The following is a 19,995-nucleotide window of genomic DNA, read 5'->3' on the forward strand; positions in this document are numbered from 1 at the left end:
CTCTAAGGTGCCACAAGTACTCCTTTTCTTTTTGCAAATACAGACTAACACGGCTGTTACTCTGACTCCTGCTAATACATTGCAGAATGATGTTTGCTTTTTTATTTTATTTTTTTTTTTGCAACAGTGTTACACTGTTGATTCATATTTAGCTTGTGGTCCACTATGACCCCCAGATCTCTTTCTGCAGTACTCCTTCTTAGGCAGTCGTTTTCCATTTTGTATGTGTGCAACTGATTCTTTCTAACTGGAGTACTTTGCATTTGCCCTTATTGAATTTCATCCTATTTATTTCAGACCATTTCTCCAGTTTGTCCAGATCATTTTGAATTTTAATCCTATCCTCTGAAGCACTTGCAACCCCTCCCTGCTTGGTATCGTCCGCAAACTCTCTATGCCATTATCTAAATCATTGATGAAGATATTGACAGAACCTGGCCCAGAACTGATCCCTGCAGGACCCTACTCATTATGCCCTTCCAGCATGACTGTGAACCACTGATAACTATTCTCTGGGAATGGGTTTTCAACCAGTTTTGTACCCACCTTATAGTAGCTCTATCTAGGTTGCATTTCCCTAGTTTGTTTTTGAGGCGGTCATGCAAGACAGTATCAAAAGCTTTACTAAAGTCAAGATATACCTGTCTACTGCTTCCCTCCTATCCACAAGGCTTGTTTCCCTGTCAAAGAAAGCTGTCAGGTTGGTTTGACATGGTTTGTTCTTGACAAATCCACGCTATTACTTATCACATTATTATCTTCTAGATGTTTGCTTAACTGCTTAATTGCTTAATTATTTGCTCCATTATCTTTCCGGGTACAGAAGTTAAGCTGACTGGTCTGTAATTCCCCAGGTTATCCTTATTTCCCTTTTTATAGATTGGTACAATATTTGCCCTTTTCCAGTCTTCTGGAATCTCTCCCGTCTTCCATGACTTTTCAAAGATAATCACGAATGGCTCAGATATCCTTTCAGTCAGCTCCCTAAGTATTCTAGGATGCATTTCATCATGCCCTGGTGACCTGAAGACATTTAATTTGTTCTTTCCCTATTTTAGCCTCTGCTCCTACATTGTAAGGAGAGTGATCACTTTAGATAAGCTATTACCAGTAGGAGAGTGGGGGTGGGAGGAGGTATTGTTTCAAGTCTCTGTGTATATAATGTCTTCTGCAGTTTCCACAGTATGCATCCGATGAAGTGAGCTGTAGCTCACAAAAGCTTATGCTCAAATAAATTGGTTAGTCTCTAAGGTGCCACAAGTACTCCTTTTCTTTTTGCGAATACAGACTAACATGGCTGTTACTCTGAAACCTGCTCCTACCTCATTTTCACTGGCATTCACTATGTTAGATGTGCAATCACCACCAACCTTCTTAGTGAAAACCTAAACAAAGAAGTCATTAAGCACCTCTGTCATTTCCACATTTTCTGTTCTTGTTTTTCCCCCCTCATTGAGTAATGGCCTACTCTGTCCTTGGTCATCCTCTTGCTTCTAATGTATTTGTAGAATGTCCTTTATGTCTCTACCTAGTTTGATCTTGTTTTGTGCCTTGGCCTTTCTAATTTTGTCCCTACATACTATTGTTGTTTGTTTATATTCATCCTTTGTAATTTGACCTAGTTTCTACTTTTTGTATGACTCTTTTTTGATTTTTAGAATATTGAAAATCTCCTCGTTAAACCAGGGTGGCCCCTGCCATACTCCTTATCTTTCCTACATAGTGGGATTGTTTGCTCATGTGCCTTTAATGTCTCTTTGAAAAACTGCCAACTGTTTGCTTCCTGTGGGATCTTACCTACCAACTCTGAGTTTGCTAAAGTTTGCCTTCTTGAAATCCATTGTTTTTATTGTGCTGTTCTCTCTCCTACTGTTCCTTAGAATCATGGACTCTACCATTCCATGATCACTTTCACCCAAGCTGCCTTCCACTTTCACATTCTCAACCAGTTTCTCCCCATTTGTCAACATCAAATCTGGAACTGCCTTTCTCTTAGTTGCTTTCTCCATCTTCTGAAATAAAAAATTGTTTCCAATACATTCCAATAACTTGTTGGATAATCTATGCTCTGCTGTGTTATTTTCCCAACAAATGTCTGAGTAGTTGAAGTCCCTCATCACCACCAAGTCCTGTGCTTTGGATGATTTTGTTAATTGTTTTAAAAAAGCCTCATCTACCTCTTCTTCCTGGTTAGGTGGTCTTTAGTAGATGCCTATCGTGACATCACCCTTGTATTTTTACCCCTCTTATCCTTGCCCAGAGACTTTCAACAAGTCTGTCTCCTATTTCCATCTCAACCTCAGTCCAAGTGTATACATTTTTAATATATAAGGCAACACCTCCTCCCTTGTTTCCCTGTCTGTCCTTCCTGAGCAAGCTGTACCCTTCTATATCAATATTCCAGTCATGCCTATTATCCCACCAAGTTCTGTGATGCCAACTATGTCATAGTTGTGTTTATTTACCCGCATTTTGAGTTCTTCCTGCTTATTCCCCATACTTCTCGCATTAGTATACAGACATCTAAGATACTGATTTGATTTCCCTCCTCCCTCCACAGTTCTGTCTTGTCTCTCCTTTATCCCTGTTAAACAGCCCATGCTCCCCCACCAAATTTCAACCCTTCTCCCAGGTCTCCATGTTTTTGACTTACCTGTGGGCTTTGGTCACCTGCCCCCTTCGACCCTAGTTTAAAGTCCTCCTCAATAGGTTAGCCAGTCTGTACCCAAATATGCTCTTCCCCTTCCTCGATAGTGGGACCCCATCTATGCTTAGCAGTCCTTCTTCCTGGAACAGAATCCTGTGGTCAAAGAAGCTGGAGCCCACCTGGTGACACCATCCTCGCAGCCAGGCATTCACCTGCAGGATGCATCTGTCTCTGCCTGGGCTTCTACCCTTGACCAGAAGGATCGAAGAGAACACCACCTGTGCTCCCAACTCCTTCTCCCTAACTCTCAGAGCCCTGTAGTCACTTCTGATCTGCTGAGGATCATACTTCGCAGTATCATTAGTACCCACATGGATGGGTACTAGCATGGGGTAGTAGTCAGAGGGCCGGATGATCCTCGGCAATCACTCCGTAACGTCTTGGATACGGGCCCCTGGCAGGCAGTATACCTCCCAGGATGCCATGTCAGAGTGGCAGATGGGTGCCTCCGACCCCCTCAGAAGAGGGACAAGTCATGGACAGGTCTTGGTCCACAAATTTTGTTTACTCTTTGTGACCTGTCCATGACTTTTACTAAAAATACCTGTGACTAAAACATAAACTTAATCATGTCTACTGCTTTTCCCATCCACTAAGCCAGTAACCCTATCTGCAAAGCATAATAGAGAAGCCAATGGTGACTAAGAAGAGAGTATTTATGGAGAAAGTGTTTTAGCCATATTTGAGTTTATACTGGGCCATTCAGGAAGGGAGATCAGAGACCCAAACAAGCGTCCAAAGAGAGGGAAAGTTTGGGTAATTAGTGAATTGGAGGCAAAGCCACATGACCAGGTGAGGCTATCAATGGTTAGTGGGGAGAAGAGAAGACCAAGGATGGAGGAGATGAGGATTGTTCCCTCTTCCTAGAACCTAACTGATCCATGGCAGCCATGACAACAATAGTAGTCACCGTTGGATAATTCCTTTGTTCCCTTTGCCTTGTACCTACAGGCTCAAGTTATTGTCATATTTCTTTCTTTTTTTTCAGTTCAAAATTATTTGGTATTTTCCTGTTCTTTTTTTTCAGATTTCATTACACAAAGCTAAGGGCCTCTTATTGTGATATGTTAGCTCACTACTCCAACAGTTCTTATCCAGTAGCAGATAGTTTTAGTGATACTATGTACAAATATTATACTGCTTGTCATTCATGTATCATCGAGATTTCTGTGGTTGGTGACTTAGATCATTGAAACATAAATTATATGTACTCTTAAATGTGTTGAATTGAGTTGCACAAGTTTCTTATATATGGTATTAATAAAAATTAGTGCATTAGATATTACAGCATTTAGAACTTTTTGCATATAACAGCACAAAAGATCCTAAGAGGCAGAGTTTCATGCACAAAAGATGCTAAGAGGCAGAGTTTCATGCATAAAAATATAAAAATAAATAATGTGTTTGGTGTTAGATACAAAAATGTTGAGTGAAATATTTTATTTTTTTAAAACATTGTTAATATAATTTAAAAAATTAAAGTAATTTTGATCAGTTTTCACCAGACTTGCTTATTACATAACTGCACAGTGCCTAAAATTAGAAGCCAAACTTACTTGAAGTGTACTCAGAGATTTTGTTTACTGAAATTTCTCAGTAGATAGCAAATATGAGCAAGAAATGAACAAGGGTAAACCATGGTAAAGGAGAATATGCTGTAGGAATAATAATCTAAAGGACACAATGAAATTGTTATATGTGAAGCTGGCAAAGGCAACCATCCAAATAAAAATCAATTTGATGTGGGAGCATGTGGGGTGAGGAGGTGGGAGGGGAGAGGGACAAGAGAAAGTGTTCAGAAGATTAGTTTCAAAATCTTGAGGTGTTTCAATACGTAATGGTAATAAAGGTTTATTCCAGATGAGCTGTCAGTATAAATTGGGAGCATTAGTAAGTTCCTGAGGATTGCTCTGAAATTTTGTCAGCCTGGAGAAAATAATGATAGTACAGTGTGCTAAATAACACAATCTTCAAACTGAATGTAGGGAGAGAATATTGCAACAAAGATATTGACTTTTAAAAAATCCTTCTTAATCCTAATTCAAGACTGAATGCCGTAACAGTTAGTTACAGGATGCAGTAATATCCACTGAATCTCTTCTATAATTTTCAATAGTTTCTATGACTGGAAATAGACTCTTCTGCTGATGAAATCGGCCCTGGAGCTACAGTATCCACAAAGCATATGTTCTACTTTTCAAGCTAGTGAAAATATTTTAGGATTGTGTTTTCATTTCTAGCTATCCCAAGAATAAGTGCTAGTAACTTTGAGATGTTAAACATATATTGTTCAATAATAAAAGAAACACTGTTGCCTGTAACCTATCATTTGGTACAGAAACTGATTTAAATGATGGGAGGATAGCTAATGTGACGCCAATTTTTAAAATGGACTCCAGAGGTGATCCCGGCAATTATGGTAAGCCTGACTTCAAAACTGGGCAAAGTGGTTGAAACTGTTGTAAAGAACAAAATTGTCAGACACATAGATGAACATAATCTATAGGGAAAGAGTCAACATGTTTTTTGTAAAGGAAAATCATGCCTCACCAATCTACTAGAATTCTTTGAGGGGGTCAACAAGCATGTGGACAAAGGGGGATCCAGTGGATATAGTATATTTAGATTTTCAGAAAGCCTTTGACAAGGTCCGTCACCAAAGGCTCTTAAGCAAAGTAAGCTGTCATGGGATAAGAGAGAAGGTTCTCTCATGGATTGATAACTGGTTAAAAGATGGGGAACAAAGGGTAGGAATAAATGGTCAGTTTTCAGAATGGAGAGCGGTGTAAATAGTGGTATCCGCCAGGGGTCTGTAATGGGACCAGTCCTATTCAACATATTCATAAATGATGGAAAAAGGGGTAAACAGTGAGGTGGCAAAATTTGCGGATGATACAAAACTACTCAAGATAGTTAAGTCCCAGGCAGACTGCAAAGAGCTACAAAAAGAACTTTCAAAACTGGTTGACTGGGCAACGAAATGTCATGTAAAATTCAATATTGATAAATGCAAAGTAATGCACATTAGAAAACATAATCTAATGTTTATATGTATGAACTATATATATAAAATGATGGGGTCTAAATTAGCTGTGACCACTCAAGAAAGAGATCTTGGAGTCATTGTGGATAGTTCTCTGAAAACATCCACTCCATGTGCAGCAGCAGTCAAAAAAAGCTAACAGAATTTTGGGAATCATTAAGAAAGAGAGACATAATAAGACAGAAAATATCATATTGCCTATTTATAAATACTTGGTATACCCACATCTTGAATACTGCGTGCAGATGTGGTCGCCCCATCTCAAAAAAGATATATTGGACTTAGAAAAGGTTCAGAAAAGGGCAACAAAATGATTAGGGGTATGAAACGGCTGCCGTATGAGGAGAGATTAATAAGTCTGGGACTTTTCAGCTTGGAAAAGAGATGACTAAGGGGGGAAATATGATGGAGGTCTATAAAATCATGACTGATGTGGAGAAAGTAAGTAAGAAAGAGTTATTTACTCCTTCTCATAACACAAGAATTAGGGGCCACCAAATGAAATTAATAGGCAGCAGGTTTAAAACGAACAAAAGGAAGTATTTTTTCTACACAACGCACAGTCAACCTGTGGAACTCCTTGCCAGAGGATGTTGTGAAGGCCAAGACTATAACAGGGTTCAAAAAAGAACTAGATATATTCATGGAGGATAGGACCATCAATGGCTATTAGCTCGGATGGCGTCCCTAGCTTCTGTTTACCAGAAGCTGGGAATGGGCGACAGGGATGGATCACTTGATGATTACTGGTTCTGTTAATTCCCTCTGGAGCACGTGGCATTGGCCATTGTCGGAAGACAGTATACTGGGATAGTTGGACCCAGTATGGCCATTCTTACGTTCTAATATCACCAGCTCTTGGGACCTGAACTGAGATCCTAAGGTCTTAAGTGAAAAATGGTAAAGCTAAGGCTGCAGATACGTAAATTACTAATGTGATCATACTATAATAATGAGAGAGGCTAGACTATCTGGTTGGTAAGCTAGTACTGTGGTAGACTATCTTAAATACATTACAGACATGTATTCATGGCAAAGGACTAATGTTTATGATGTGCAGTTCTGCCTGTTAAGGGGAAGAATCCCTTCAAGGAACCTTTGTAGTTCAAAAAGTGTTTTAAATAAGAACCAGGATAGTCAGAGCTAAGGTTACATTTAACCAGGTGTGTAAAAGCAGCAGAAAGAAGATACAGATTGGCAGGAGTGGGGGTTTGCTATGTCGTCTTCATCACTATAGAAAACCCCCACTGTTGCTGGGGAGCTGATAAACGTGGCTGGTAGCATCCGGTGGGGCCCCTGGAGCAGCCCAGCTGTATGTACAACAAATGAAATAGAAACCACTTGCTCACCCAGGTGTGGGTTAGGCAGTGCTAAGGTGTCTAGTTTCCATCCACCAGCAAGTGTGGAAAATGGGCTGGGGGTAGGGTGAAAAAGAATAGATATGGGTGAGAGAGAGGAACCTGAGCTGCAATGTTTCCACATGCTTGGCAGTGGAGAGTGAGAAAGCTGTTACCGGGAGCTTGCACAGCTGTGTTTTAATGGGAAATGTATGGTGCATTTGGAAATGCCCATACAAGTTTGTCCTTATGTGTTCCTCCATCATCCCCTCCCTCATGCGAAAAGCCCAGAAAAACCAGGTATTTAGCTGAAAGTTGATGGAAGTTTTTTTCCAAACCTAAAGCACTGAAAAACAATACTAGTGTTCCTATGTTTGTTCAGCTGCACAGTTGTACAAGCAGCTGGGATTTTATGTCTTGCATGAATTTTTCCGAGTGAACTATAGTGCTCTTAAATTATAAGGATGAGAATGTTTGTTTGAGTTTGGTAGTAGATGGAATCTATGTGAGATTGGTGTTTTCAAACATTTCTCAGTCAATGTGTTTACTCTGCTCTACCGGTCATGCAGTGATATGGTACATTGCCAATGGGTGAAATAGACTGTGCAACAGGAGGTCAGAATGGAGCATGGATTTTCTAACACAGCGTGTTAGATGAAATGATTTTGTGTACTTTGAAGTGGAAAATTCAATCAGAATTTTCCACACTTTTTAGTTAAAGAAACATGGTTATTTATTGATAAAAGTCACACTGAGAAAATATAGAATGCAGCATAGTAGGCATCAAATCTAACTATTATTCCTGGTCATAGTAATTATTTTCTCCTGCATTTTCCTAAGAGGTCTTTTAAAAAACAAAAAGACAAAATGGCTATAAAGTGTCTAGAGTACACATCAGGATATACTGTATTCATGTTGGTATGAAAATACTATTTTTTGATGGGGCTATTCTTTAGAGTTGGAAAGGCTTTTATATTTTATTAATGTCAGTAGTCACTATTCAAGTAACCAGCACTTAACTGTACTCATAAAGTAGTAGAGTTTGGATAGCATAGGCTGCTATCAACTGTGAACTTAGGATGGAGTATGAAGTTAGTTAGTAATGTATCTACTGGTCCATTGAGAAATGGTTTATAGATAAAATAATTGAGAATTGTACCAATTACTTTCAGTTTCATTCAATATTTCAGTATTAATTTCTTCCATGGGTATGAATTGGATACTTGCCCTCAAAAGTGTGCTTACACTAGGTTTAAAATACCCATGTATCTAACATGGAATAAATTTTATTAAAAAAAAAAAGGCAGTTTAAGTTTGCACACTTGTACAAAGTAAATGGTGCCCTGAGTCTTGGAATGTGGGTGTTTTGGCTTCCAAATGCCAAATACCAGCACACCAGGACTCGCTGAAACCACAGATTTGAATCCTAGCAGGGTCAACCTTTTATCCTTCCAAGGTAGTGGTTGTACTTAGTCTCTAAAAATGGAGGAAACAACTAATTCCAGCGGTATTCTTCTTTTAAACAGCAGAGCTTATCTATGGCCAGCAGCGTTTTTAAATTGCTGCTGCTGCTGTCTGAACAATTAAGAGCTTTCAGAGTAGCAGCCGTGTTAGTCTGTATTGGCAAAAAGGAAAGGAGTGCTTGTGGCACCTTAGAGACTAACCAATTTATTTGAGCATAAGCTTTTGTGAGCTACAGCTCACTTTAGCCAACGTTGGATTGAAATCTAAAGAAGTATTTGGTCTGGCTACAGAACACGACCTGCTCTTTTCTTCATCTTCTGTGCATTTGCTCCCATGACTTTAACAATGAAAATCCATTTTTAGGGACATCTTTTAGGCAATATAATTCATAACAGGTAAATTCAGTGCTCTTCTTGTTGCTGAATCTTACAACAAACTGGCCGCTGGAGAGATGTGAGACAACATATAGTGTATCTACTACTAGACCAGACCTTTTCTGCTTGCGCAAAGCATTATTCCAAAATACAGAATCCTCTTGCTCCATAGGGATTCAAACACTAAGAAACTTTGTAAACATATGGTAGGCAAAGTAAAACAAATCTAACTGCCAACTCTTTACATAATTTGATTAGTCTATTATAAATCTTAATATTGCCACAGTATCTTGTTAATCTATGGTAGAACACTTATTGACTGTTTAAATCAGTTCCATGTTGTGTGTGACAGAGCCACTGATTTTTTTCATTCTATATTGTGTTTTTTTATATATGTTTTCTTTCAAGTGTCCTCCCCATCCACTTAATTTGACTGTACATTGATGATAATGTCAAGGTTTAAGCAGACTTCTGGGTATTCCCTTCACAGCACATTTCAATACCCCTGGAGTTGTTCCACTGATAGATTTCTGCCCTGAAAAAGACTGTCAGCAGTCACTATAGCAAAATAACTGTGGGGAGGTTAGTTTAAAAAACAAAAATGAATTGTATTGTCAAGTGCCTGACGTCAGCCTAGATAACCCAAGAGGCTTCTTCGGATTAAATCTGAGTTTAAGTGGCTCTTTCCTTCAATTTATATGCATCCTACTGAAATCTGTAGTAGACACCTATTGACGTATATTGAAGTTGATTCACTGATTGCATTGATTTCTTAGCATTAGGTGAGAGGAGAAAGTTGAAACATAATGTAATATTGTTTATAAATTCAAGGGCTCAGTTTAGATGTTTAAATGCCCTGGCACCCTTTTTCAGGAGGACTCACCATGGAAAATTGTTGGTGCTACCTATAGGTGAAAAGGAAAAACGGTAAACATAAAATTATTATTTTTTATATGTAAGCCATGGAAGCAGTTGGTATTTAAGTGGCAGAATAATTATGTAATGAAACTGCTTGTAACCAGGTGCCTTTTGGTGTACTCTGTGTGTACACACACATTAAACAAAGTCACCAACTAACCGAATGACCATATCTTAATGAGATGCAAGAAGCTGGAGACCTTCAGATCTAAGGCAGCAAATTATAGACGGTAAATAGCAGTATTGTTTTTTCTCATGTTATTTCTTCATGTTTTTTAAAAAATAGTGAATTATTGATATTTACTTGAAAGATTTCCTTTATGAAGCTTTTTATGGACAGCTGAAAGATCTCTTAAGATCAGGCTTCTGAGTATATGAAAACCTTGCAACTATTGAAAGATTAAGCTGATTTTACTGTGGTTCTAAAAGGTACCCAGTATCCACAACATTCGCTCACTCTTTAGCAGCTTATGAACACTGTAGGTTTTATTGATTCCTGAGAATGGGACTCAGCAACATGCAATAAAAGTCGATGGCACCTTTTCCCTTCCATATAGGGGTGTGTAGATCAATATTTGAATTTACTGTAATTTACTGGTAATAGGTAGAAGAACTGAAAGAATTGCTGTGTTTTCTGGGTCACAGCTGTGGTGTATATCCTTTTTATTTAAACTCTGTTGTAGGTCAAAGTCTTTCCCCTACTAAATGGAAACATAGTTAGTAGTAGAGTTGATACGCCTTATTTATCAATGGGCTTTAAAAGACTGGACACCAACAGTCTGCTGTGTGAATTAAAATTGTACTGGCTGACCTAAATTTCGTAAGACCTGAAGGACTGCGGCATGTACTGAATTTCTGAATATTTTGTAAGTTATAAACCCAAAAAGCTTCTGTGGTTTTGAAGACATGTTACTAAAAATAAAATGCTCCCTGTATTGTGACAGTTCACTGACTAATGATTAGTTTAATTAAATCATGTACACACAGTCCTTATTGTATCTTCAATGTAATTTAGCAAAGGCTTGTATGTATCTCCCAAACCTGAGACCCAACTTAATATATTTGTAGGTTTGCAGACAACAGACTTAAGGCAGAAAGGACATTACATAGTTGGGACAAGATTCTCTTGTTTGTATAGTGGCGTAAAGCAACCTTAATGCCAGCTTAAAGAGAAAACAAAGATATATAGTGAGGTCATCTATCTCTAAACCTAGACCACCCCTGACAAACATCTCTCAGGGATGGTCTAGGTATATTTAATCCTGCCTCAGCACAGAGGGATGAACTAGATTACCTGTCAAGATCCCTTCTGCCCTATATTTCTACTTCTTGGTGATCCTTGACTGCTGGAATGTTTTTTCGGGCCATAGGCACCCATCGTGAAGTAGAGCTTTTGTGTTGATTTGTCCCGGAGGTGTATGAACTCAGGACCATGGAGACACAAAGTTTGGCTTGAAGCCACCTTTGTGCAACCTGCATCCCCGAGTCCTGCACTGGGCACAGCTCATCTGAACTGGAACACCCACCCATGAAAACCTGGCCCTTGATTTTACACTTAATGAAGATCATCTCTTAAACAACAATTTTTAGTGCCTGGGAATCATAAGCCAACTTTATGGCCTTTTTAATGCAACTGAGATTCGAACCCACAGTTCCAAAGTTAAAGATTAGCATGTTTCCAGTATGCCTTGTTAAGCTTTTTTCCCCACTATATACTAAAAGCTGTATAATTCAGTCATACTTAGTCTCTTCAGTTTGTGAAATAACAGCTTTTCAGATGCATAGGAACAAAATGCCCCTTTTCCTAAGTCTTAGAATAAGGGCATGTCTACATTAGGGATATTTTCACTGGGATGTATCTACACCAGTGTAAACGATGTACTGCACCGGGGTAGAGGAAGGATTGAACTGCAGAAATTTACCTGGAGTAAGACGGTCTATGCTAATACATTAATTAAGGAATTTTGTATCCTGATGCAAAAATCCCTAATGTAGAAAAGCCACAAGTGATGTGAGACATGTCTAAGAGCTATAAACTGCGAGCCTTTCATGTACTTAGTGATAGTGCAAACCATAAATTGGATGATGATTTGCAGTGAAGTTTTCTATTTTGGAGGTACTCAAGCCTGTGATAAATGTGAGAGAACTGACCTGGCATTTGGATGTCAACACTATGGTATATAGGGAAAATGTGACGATACAGACATTGTCTAAAAAGGAAGTTTTTTTTATTTATTCATTTATTTTTGGTTAGCTGCTTATTGGTGTTGCCATGCTTTTTTATTTTAAAATCATGCTTAAAAAGTGATATTTGCGCTGCTTTGCTTCAAATGAGATCTGTGTGCGTAAAAATAACTTGGGTGTGAAATTTACTTTGTAAAAGCTGCCAACATCTTTTAGTACATGTTTACCCTCTACTAGTTATCCTTAGTGATTTATCTGACATGGAGCTTCTCCAGTAATTACAAGGCAGTATAGCAGGAGTGCCCAAAGCACAGCCAAAGGACCAAATGCAGCTGTACCTGCATACAACACTGATCACCTGCAATTTTGTTACTAATAATGACAAACTCAGGGGGAAAAAAATCTGTTCATCTACCAAGAAAGATCCAAATATAAGGGATTGATTTGGTATACTTGTTAAGAGTGTGTTAAATTAGAAGCAGTTTCTGGACCCTTGACAAGATATAAATGCGATCTTTGCTCACAAAATGTGAATAGCCCTTAATATTCTGCCTTTTTGAGCATATGCATTATGACTCTTAATTACATTATGTCCACAGGTCCCCTGCCTCATTTACTGTACAAGATGGATGGTGCTCAGAAATGAAACAGTTTGATATTTTAGTGGCCCCTCCCTTATTCACTGTACACCATCTAAAGTCTGCAAAGAATATAGAAGTATTCATTTCTTCGTGGTCCTTTCTAGGGTGACTGAGTGAGCCATTTTTATCCATTTATTTTTTTTTAACACGTTCATATGCATTATCTAGTCAGAGGGTGCACATGCATTTTATGCACTGTGTAGAATCTTATTTTTCTGATGCTTTTTTAAAAGAGAAAATTCTAACATCTCACCTTCTAGCTAGTTTGGTTTGGTAATGTAAATTAACTATACATCCATTAGATGTGTAAAAACAGTATGCTAGGTGTGATTAAATAGGAGATACACGTATAAAATTATTCTAAACCAGGGTGATTAAAAATATTCACCTCACAGGCCTTCACAACCCAGTAACACAGCCAGATCTTCTGTTCTGTTGTCTTTGATTTCAAAGTATCTGCCTGGAGAACATCTAGTACTGTGTATCTCATAGGTCAGATGAGTGCCCATTCATTTAAATGCAGGCTGTATTCCCATCTGAACAAGATTACAAAGAAGACTTCACGAATGTAGTTTTGAGAAAATAATTGGAATGGCAGAAATAGAGGGAGTTGAATGAGGGGTACCAAAGTGTAACAAGATATGGGTGTGTGTGGTGGGGCTTGGAAATTGGAAAGCAGAAAATGGAAATTACATAATTTATCTGATATTAGCTATCCCACTTCTAGGCATATATCATGCATCGTTTAGATGGACAGAACTTGTTGGGTCTTCTAGCTGTCTTCTATCCGAAATACTAATTGAAAATATATCAGCTATATTGAAAATATAGTAACTTCTCACTAATTCTCATTTAGCTAATACACAATCAGAACAATTCTCGCCTAATGGCAGTTTCACCCTACTTCTCAGCAAAAGTTTTGTGTTAAAAAAAAAAAAGTGTATTGTGGTGCTTTGTATTAAGACTTCATAAAATGATGTACTCCAGAACATTGTATGAGCATATAATGAAGTAGTGTAACCGGTCAAGCTATGCTTGTCAAAATAAATGAACAATGTCCATGTTGTGATGTAAGATCCTTGATATTTGTGACTGATTCCTTGGAGCCTGACCTTGTCAGGTGCTGAATATCCTCAACTATTTTTGCACACAGTAGGTGTTACGGAAGATTAGCATATAGCAGAACTGGGCCCTTGCTAATTTTACTTTCTTTAAAAATCCCCAGTGAATCTGGCTGTTAGGTTATTCTGTTTGAAATATGATCTGAGAACATTTCTGTCACAGATTCTATTGAACATTCCCAAAGATAAACCTAAAGAAAATCAGAGTTTGAAATAACAGTATGAAGCAGAACATGAAAGAAGATTTATACAAAATTTGTATAATCCTTTATTATATTCAAAACATATCTGCGTTGTCTGTGTACAGTATTGTTGAGATTGAAGAATTATGGAATTTAATTTTAAAAAATGGATATTTCCAACTGCATTCTTTTGATTTCAAATGTAATGTGATCTTTTTTCATTTTACAGAAGGAGCTGAGTCTTCCAAGAAGAGGAAGTTTGTAAGTAGCTAAAGTTCCTTCCATTGTGCTCACTGCACAGTATGTGGTTTGACAGTTCTTCGATATGTCTATTCTTTTTTCAGTGGGAGATGGAATGAAGGTTAAATGTGGCAGTTGATTGGCCTTACAATACACACACAGAAAATTGAGATTATAAATGAATACCCATGGGTCGATATGCTGTGTTCTGAAGATTTATACTGGTGTGGTTTAGTGGCCTGTTATGAAAGAGGCTATTGTGAAAGACTTTGAAGGTTTATGCTGAGGTTATTAATAAAATAAGTGTTCCTTATGTTATGTTACATTATTTTAATTCAGATTTTTGTTGTTGTAACCAAGCAAATATTTGCTTTTCTCATGAACAGTGCAACCTAAATTGACGTAACCTGATATTGCTGATATCGAGAAAATAGAAATAAAAAACTGAACAATTTGGGTAAATGTATGTAATTGTGTGTATGTAGTATTTTAACCAGAGGAAGTACAGATTGTGCACATCCTAGCATATATTATTATTGGGCTAATGCATTAATGAAAAGGTATTCAAATATGCTGATACTTTATGGCTACTTGCACTTTTCAGATTTATGTCCCTTGACTTTATCTTTCCTACATTTTGAACTATTATATTTTAAAAGTTGTGGTTTTATTTGCATTTCTTTTGTATCTCCTCTTCTAGGATGTCTGTGCAGAATTACATACTCTACAAAGCACAACTGGTCGATTATAATTTAATAGTACTTGAGTACTTTACTAACAGCTGTTCCATATATAGAGGCAACCTAGAAATGTATTTAAGACTGATTTCATAATCTCATGACTCTGAGCAAAATCTAACAAAGGAGAGATCTTAGCTGAGAAGAATACGAATACTGTATATAGAATCTTTATCCTGGAGGTCCCAAGCTTTATATAAACATACAGCACCATCAGAATGCTGCTACTTTTGGCATACGAGTGGTTTGCACTGATCTATAACATGCTGCTTAATAATGTAGGTAGGAAAATATTGGCCAAGAACAAATACATTGTTTATGAAAGTGATGCAGAGCAGAGATGTTTTAGGATTTTACAGGTTTTTTCTGACCCATACATGCTAAATTTCTGGAAAACATGTGTTTACCTCAGAAGATGGACTGAATCTAAGATTAGAACCAGTGAATCCAGATGGTCTAGGTATTTCAAAACCCCAGGTTGCTATGACATTTCTTCTGGCTATGTATGTTTTGGGCCTATTGAAGAGCTTGCATGGGTCCCAAGCCAGAGCATGCAAAGCGCTATCTGTTAAGTGTGAAGTCACTTGATCTAAACAACTAGATCTAAACAACTGCAGCTGTCAAGTGGCCAACAGTCTGGGTCCATTCTCTTCTTGAAATATTACATGAAAATAGATGCTAAGTGCTAAACGTTTTACTCCCTTTGGCATTATAACATGCCTTGCGTGTGGTTTTAGGTCGCTATTCTAACTGGTCACATGCTGAACATTCAACACTTCGTTTGTTTTGCTCGCAAAACAATGTGTCTCCTTATGGGATTTTCAGAAATGACTCTGGGGAGCTGGAGTGATAGTGTTTCATTTTTTCTGCTTAGTGCGTTGACGTGGATCAAAGGGTTTGAAGTTCAAGATACTGGTCATATGGATACCCTTGCCAGAACTCATATTTTTAACTTCTGTTTAGCTCGTGTTGGCTAAGACAGGCCACAGAAACCAGTAAGTGCTTCAGACTGTAGAGAGCTCTATTTCTGGCACTTGTCAATACTGTTGTCTCATTTGATATTGCTGTCTGTATACCCAATGCCAGGCTGCCTTTTGGGGTCTTGTTGTTTTGAGAACATCACTGCAGTGTTGCTCTGTGACTTTGCCCAAAAATGTTGCACAGTGACACTCGTGAGTGGCTGAACAAGGAAGACTACAATTTTGTACGTACTTAGTAACTCTCCTGTTTCGTAAAGTGCTTTGAAAGTAATCCAGTTAATCCTCACAACAGTGCTGTGGCGGAGGGGATACATCAGTATTCTTATCCTCATCTCAAAGATGGACCAATAGCAGAGAAGTTAAGTGATTTGCACAAGGCCACACAATGAGTAGTGGTTTTATTGCTGGGTGGCTTCAAGGGAAAGGGTGGGTTGGTTCCTCCTCCCCCAGCAGGCTTTGTGTTGGAGGGAGATGTCTCCTTTTTCCCTCCAAGGATCCAGCAAGAAGAGGATAGGGATGGGGAGAGGAGTCAGCGAGTGGATGGCAAGGATACTTCCACAAATGGTAACAGTAAGGGAGTCCTGGGGTTTTGCAGGAGGTGCAGTAGTTTATGGGGCTAGGAAAAGATGTCCCAGGGAGGCATGGGAATTTCCCCACTGACTGAACTTCATCCACTCCCTCTCTGAGTGCAAAAAGCATATTGAACCTCAAACCCAGTCTTTCTATGATTTAAGCCTTGATTCTAATATTTTGTCCAACTTTATTCATTTGGCTGTCATCACAAGTTCCCAGCTTAGCATATCTGTTGCATCACAAATGCCAAGACAGAGAGCTGAAATGTGGAAATTGCACTTGATAAAGAGCTGAAGTACGATCGTGAAGCACCATGGAGACAGACTGAAATCTTGCAGTTCCTTCCTTAGGGACTTGGTAGCTCTGTTGGTAGGTACCCTTTGCTAGGACTGATGAGAGCGTCTCATGCTGACAGATTTCAGAGTAGCAGCTGTGTTAGTCTGTATCCGCAAAAAGAAAAGGAGTACTTGTGGCACCTTAGAGACTAACAAATTTATTTGAGCATAAGCTTTCGTGAAGTACAGCTCACTTCATCGGATGCATGTAGTGGAAAATACAGCAGGGAGGTTTTATATACATAGAGAACATGAAACAATGGGTATTACCATTAAGAGGAACACCCATTGTTTCATGTTCTCTATGTATATAAAATCTCCCCGCTGTATTTTCCACTACATGCATCCGATGAAGTGAGCTGTAGCTCACGAAAGCTTATGCTCAAATAAATTTGTTAGTCTCTAAGGTGCCACAAGTACTCCTTTTCTTTTTGCGGATACAGACTAACACAGCTGCTACTCTGAAACCTAAATTAGAAATATACATCTCAGAAGAAGGTTATTCACCTTAAGCATTTGAGGGGCCACAGAATTTTTCATGAGTTAGAAGTAATTAATATCTGTGAAACTAAAATATTGTGATTTCAAAAATATTACAAAAGAAAATAATATAGAATGTTAAAAAATAAGAGTTATAAAACTGCATTCCATTGTCTGTAAATACCTGTTGCAGTAATAAACAATGTTTTATGGCTAAGGAGGCATTATCTTCCTAGGCACTGTGGGCCTGTCCCTGGTTAACAGAAAGCAAAGATCTTCCTAGAAATGTCCATAATTAGCTTGAATAGTTAATGGAATTAAATAAGCAACTGAAACATAAGCATATATGCTATCATTCTTCAAGTGTCATGTGTATTAAAATAATTGTATCTCTTAAATTCAGTAAAGGCAAGTTTGTAATAATATAGTTATAGTTATGGTTAGTTAAACAGAAATTAAAAGGTACAGTGACTAGATTGAAATCCCTGCAAGCTAAATGGACAGTTCTCAAAGACACCATAATAGAGGCTCAACTTAAGTGTATACCCCAAATTAAAAAACACAGTAAAAAAACTAAAAAATAGCCACCGTGGCTTAACAACCATGTAAAAGAAGCAGCAAGAGATAAAAAGGCATCTTTTAAAAAGTGGAAGTCAAATCCTAGTGAGGTAAATAGAAAAGACCATAAATACTGCCAAATTAAATGTAAAAATGTAATAAGAAAAGCCAAAAAGGAATTTGAAGAACAGCTAGCCAAAAACTCAAAAGATAATAATAAAATGTTTTTTAAGTACATCAGAAGCAGGAAGCCTGCTAAACAACCAGTGGGGCCCCTGGACGATCGAGATGCAAAAAGAGCACTTAAGGACGATAAAGTCATCACAGAGAAACTAAATGAATCTTTGCTTCAGTCTTCACGGCTGAGGATGTTAGAGAGATTCCCAAGCCTGAGCCATCTTTTGTAGGTGACAAATCTGAGGAATTGTCACAGATTGAAGTGTCACTAGAGGAGGTTTTGGAATTAATTGAGAAACTTAACAGTAACAAGTCACCGGGACCGGATGGCACTCACCCAAGAGTTCTGAAAGAACTCAAATGTGAAAGTGCGGAACTATTAACTATGGTTTGTAACCTGTCCTTTAAATCAGCTACTGTACCCAATGACTGGAAGATAGCTAATGTAACGCCAATATTTAAGAAGGGCTCTAGAGGTGATCCTGGCAATTACAGACCGGAAAGTCTAACGTCAGTACCGGGCAAATTAGTTGAAACAATAGTAAAGAATAACATTGTCAGCCACATCGAAGAACATAAATTGTTGCGCAAAAGTCAACATGGTTTCTGTCAAGGAAGATCATGTCTTACTAATCTATTAGAGTTCTTTGAGGGGGTCAACAAACATGTGGACAAGGGGGATTCAGTGGATATAGTGTATTTAGATTTTCAGAAAGCCTTTGTCAAGGTCCCTTACCAAAGGCTCTTAAGTAAATTAAGTTGTCATGGGGTAAGAGGGAAGCTCGTTTCATGGATTGAGACTTGGTTAAAAGACAGGGAACAGAGGGTAGGAATAAATAGTAAATTTTCAGAATGGAGAAGGGTAACTAGTGGTGTTCCCCAAGGGTCAGTCCTAGGACCAATCCTATTCAACTTATTCATAAATGATCTGGAGAAAGAGGTGAACAGTGAGGTGGCAAAGTTTGCAGATGATACTAAACTGCTCAAGATAGTTAAGACCAGAGCAGACTGTGAAGAACTTCAAAAAGATCTCACCAAACTAAGTGATTGGGCAACAAAATGGCAAATGAAATTAAATTTGGATAAATGTAAAGTAATGCACTTTGGAAAAAAGTACCCCAACTATACATACGATATGATGGGGACTAATTTAGCTACAACTAATCAGGAGAAAGATCTTGGAGTCATCGTGGATAGTTCTCTGAAGACACTCACTCAGTGTGCAGCAGCAGACAAGAAGGCAAACAGGATGTTAGTAATCATTAAAAAAAGGGATAGAGAATAAGATGGAGAATATATTATTGCCCTTATATAAATCCATGGTATGCCCACATCTTGAATACTGCACACAGATATGGTCCCCTCATCTCAAAAAAGATATACTGGCATTAGAAAAGGTTCAGAAAAGGGCAACTAAAATGATTAGGGGTTTGGTACGGGTCCCATATGAGGAGAGATTAAAGAGGCTAGGACTTTTCAGCTTGGAAAAGAGGAGACTAAAGGGAGGATATGATAGAGGTATATAAAATCATGAGTGGTGTGGAGAAAGTGAATAAGGAAAAGTTGTTATTTACTTGTTCTCATAATATAAGAACTAGGGGCCACCAAATAAAATTAATGGGTAGCAGGTTTAAAACAAATAAAAGGAAGTTCTTCTTCACTCAGCGCACAGTCAACCTGTGGAACTCCTTGCCTGAGGAGGTTGTGAAGGCTAGGACTATAACAGGGTTTAAAAGAGAACTGGATATATTCATGGAGGTTAAGTCCATTAATGGCAAATGGGTAAGGAATGGTGTCCCTAGCCTCTGTTTGTCAGAGGGTGGAGATGGATGGCAGGAGAGAGATCACTTGATCATTCCCTGTTAGGTTCACTCCTGCTGGGGCACCTGGCATTGGCCACTGTCGATAGACAGGATACTGGGCTGGATGGACCTTTTGTCTGAC

General features: G+C 38.3%; 1 protein-coding gene across 1 annotated transcript in view; it reads left to right on the forward strand.

Moving 5' to 3' along the window:
• Positions 1–19,995, forward strand: part of MAST4 (microtubule associated serine/threonine kinase family member 4) — a 435,814-nt gene that overhangs the window by 221,175 nt on the left and 194,644 nt on the right. Inside the window, exon 5 of the mRNA XM_077816962.1 lies at positions 14,201–14,232. Coding sequence (XP_077673088.1) covers positions 14,201–14,232 — 32 coding nt within the window. The remainder of the gene's footprint in view (positions 1–14,200; positions 14,233–19,995) is intronic.

Source organism: Eretmochelys imbricata, chromosome 5 (genome assembly GCF_965152235.1).
Source record: "Eretmochelys imbricata isolate rEreImb1 chromosome 5, rEreImb1.hap1, whole genome shotgun sequence".
Classification (NCBI taxonomy): domain Eukaryota; kingdom Metazoa; phylum Chordata; order Testudines; family Cheloniidae; genus Eretmochelys; species Eretmochelys imbricata.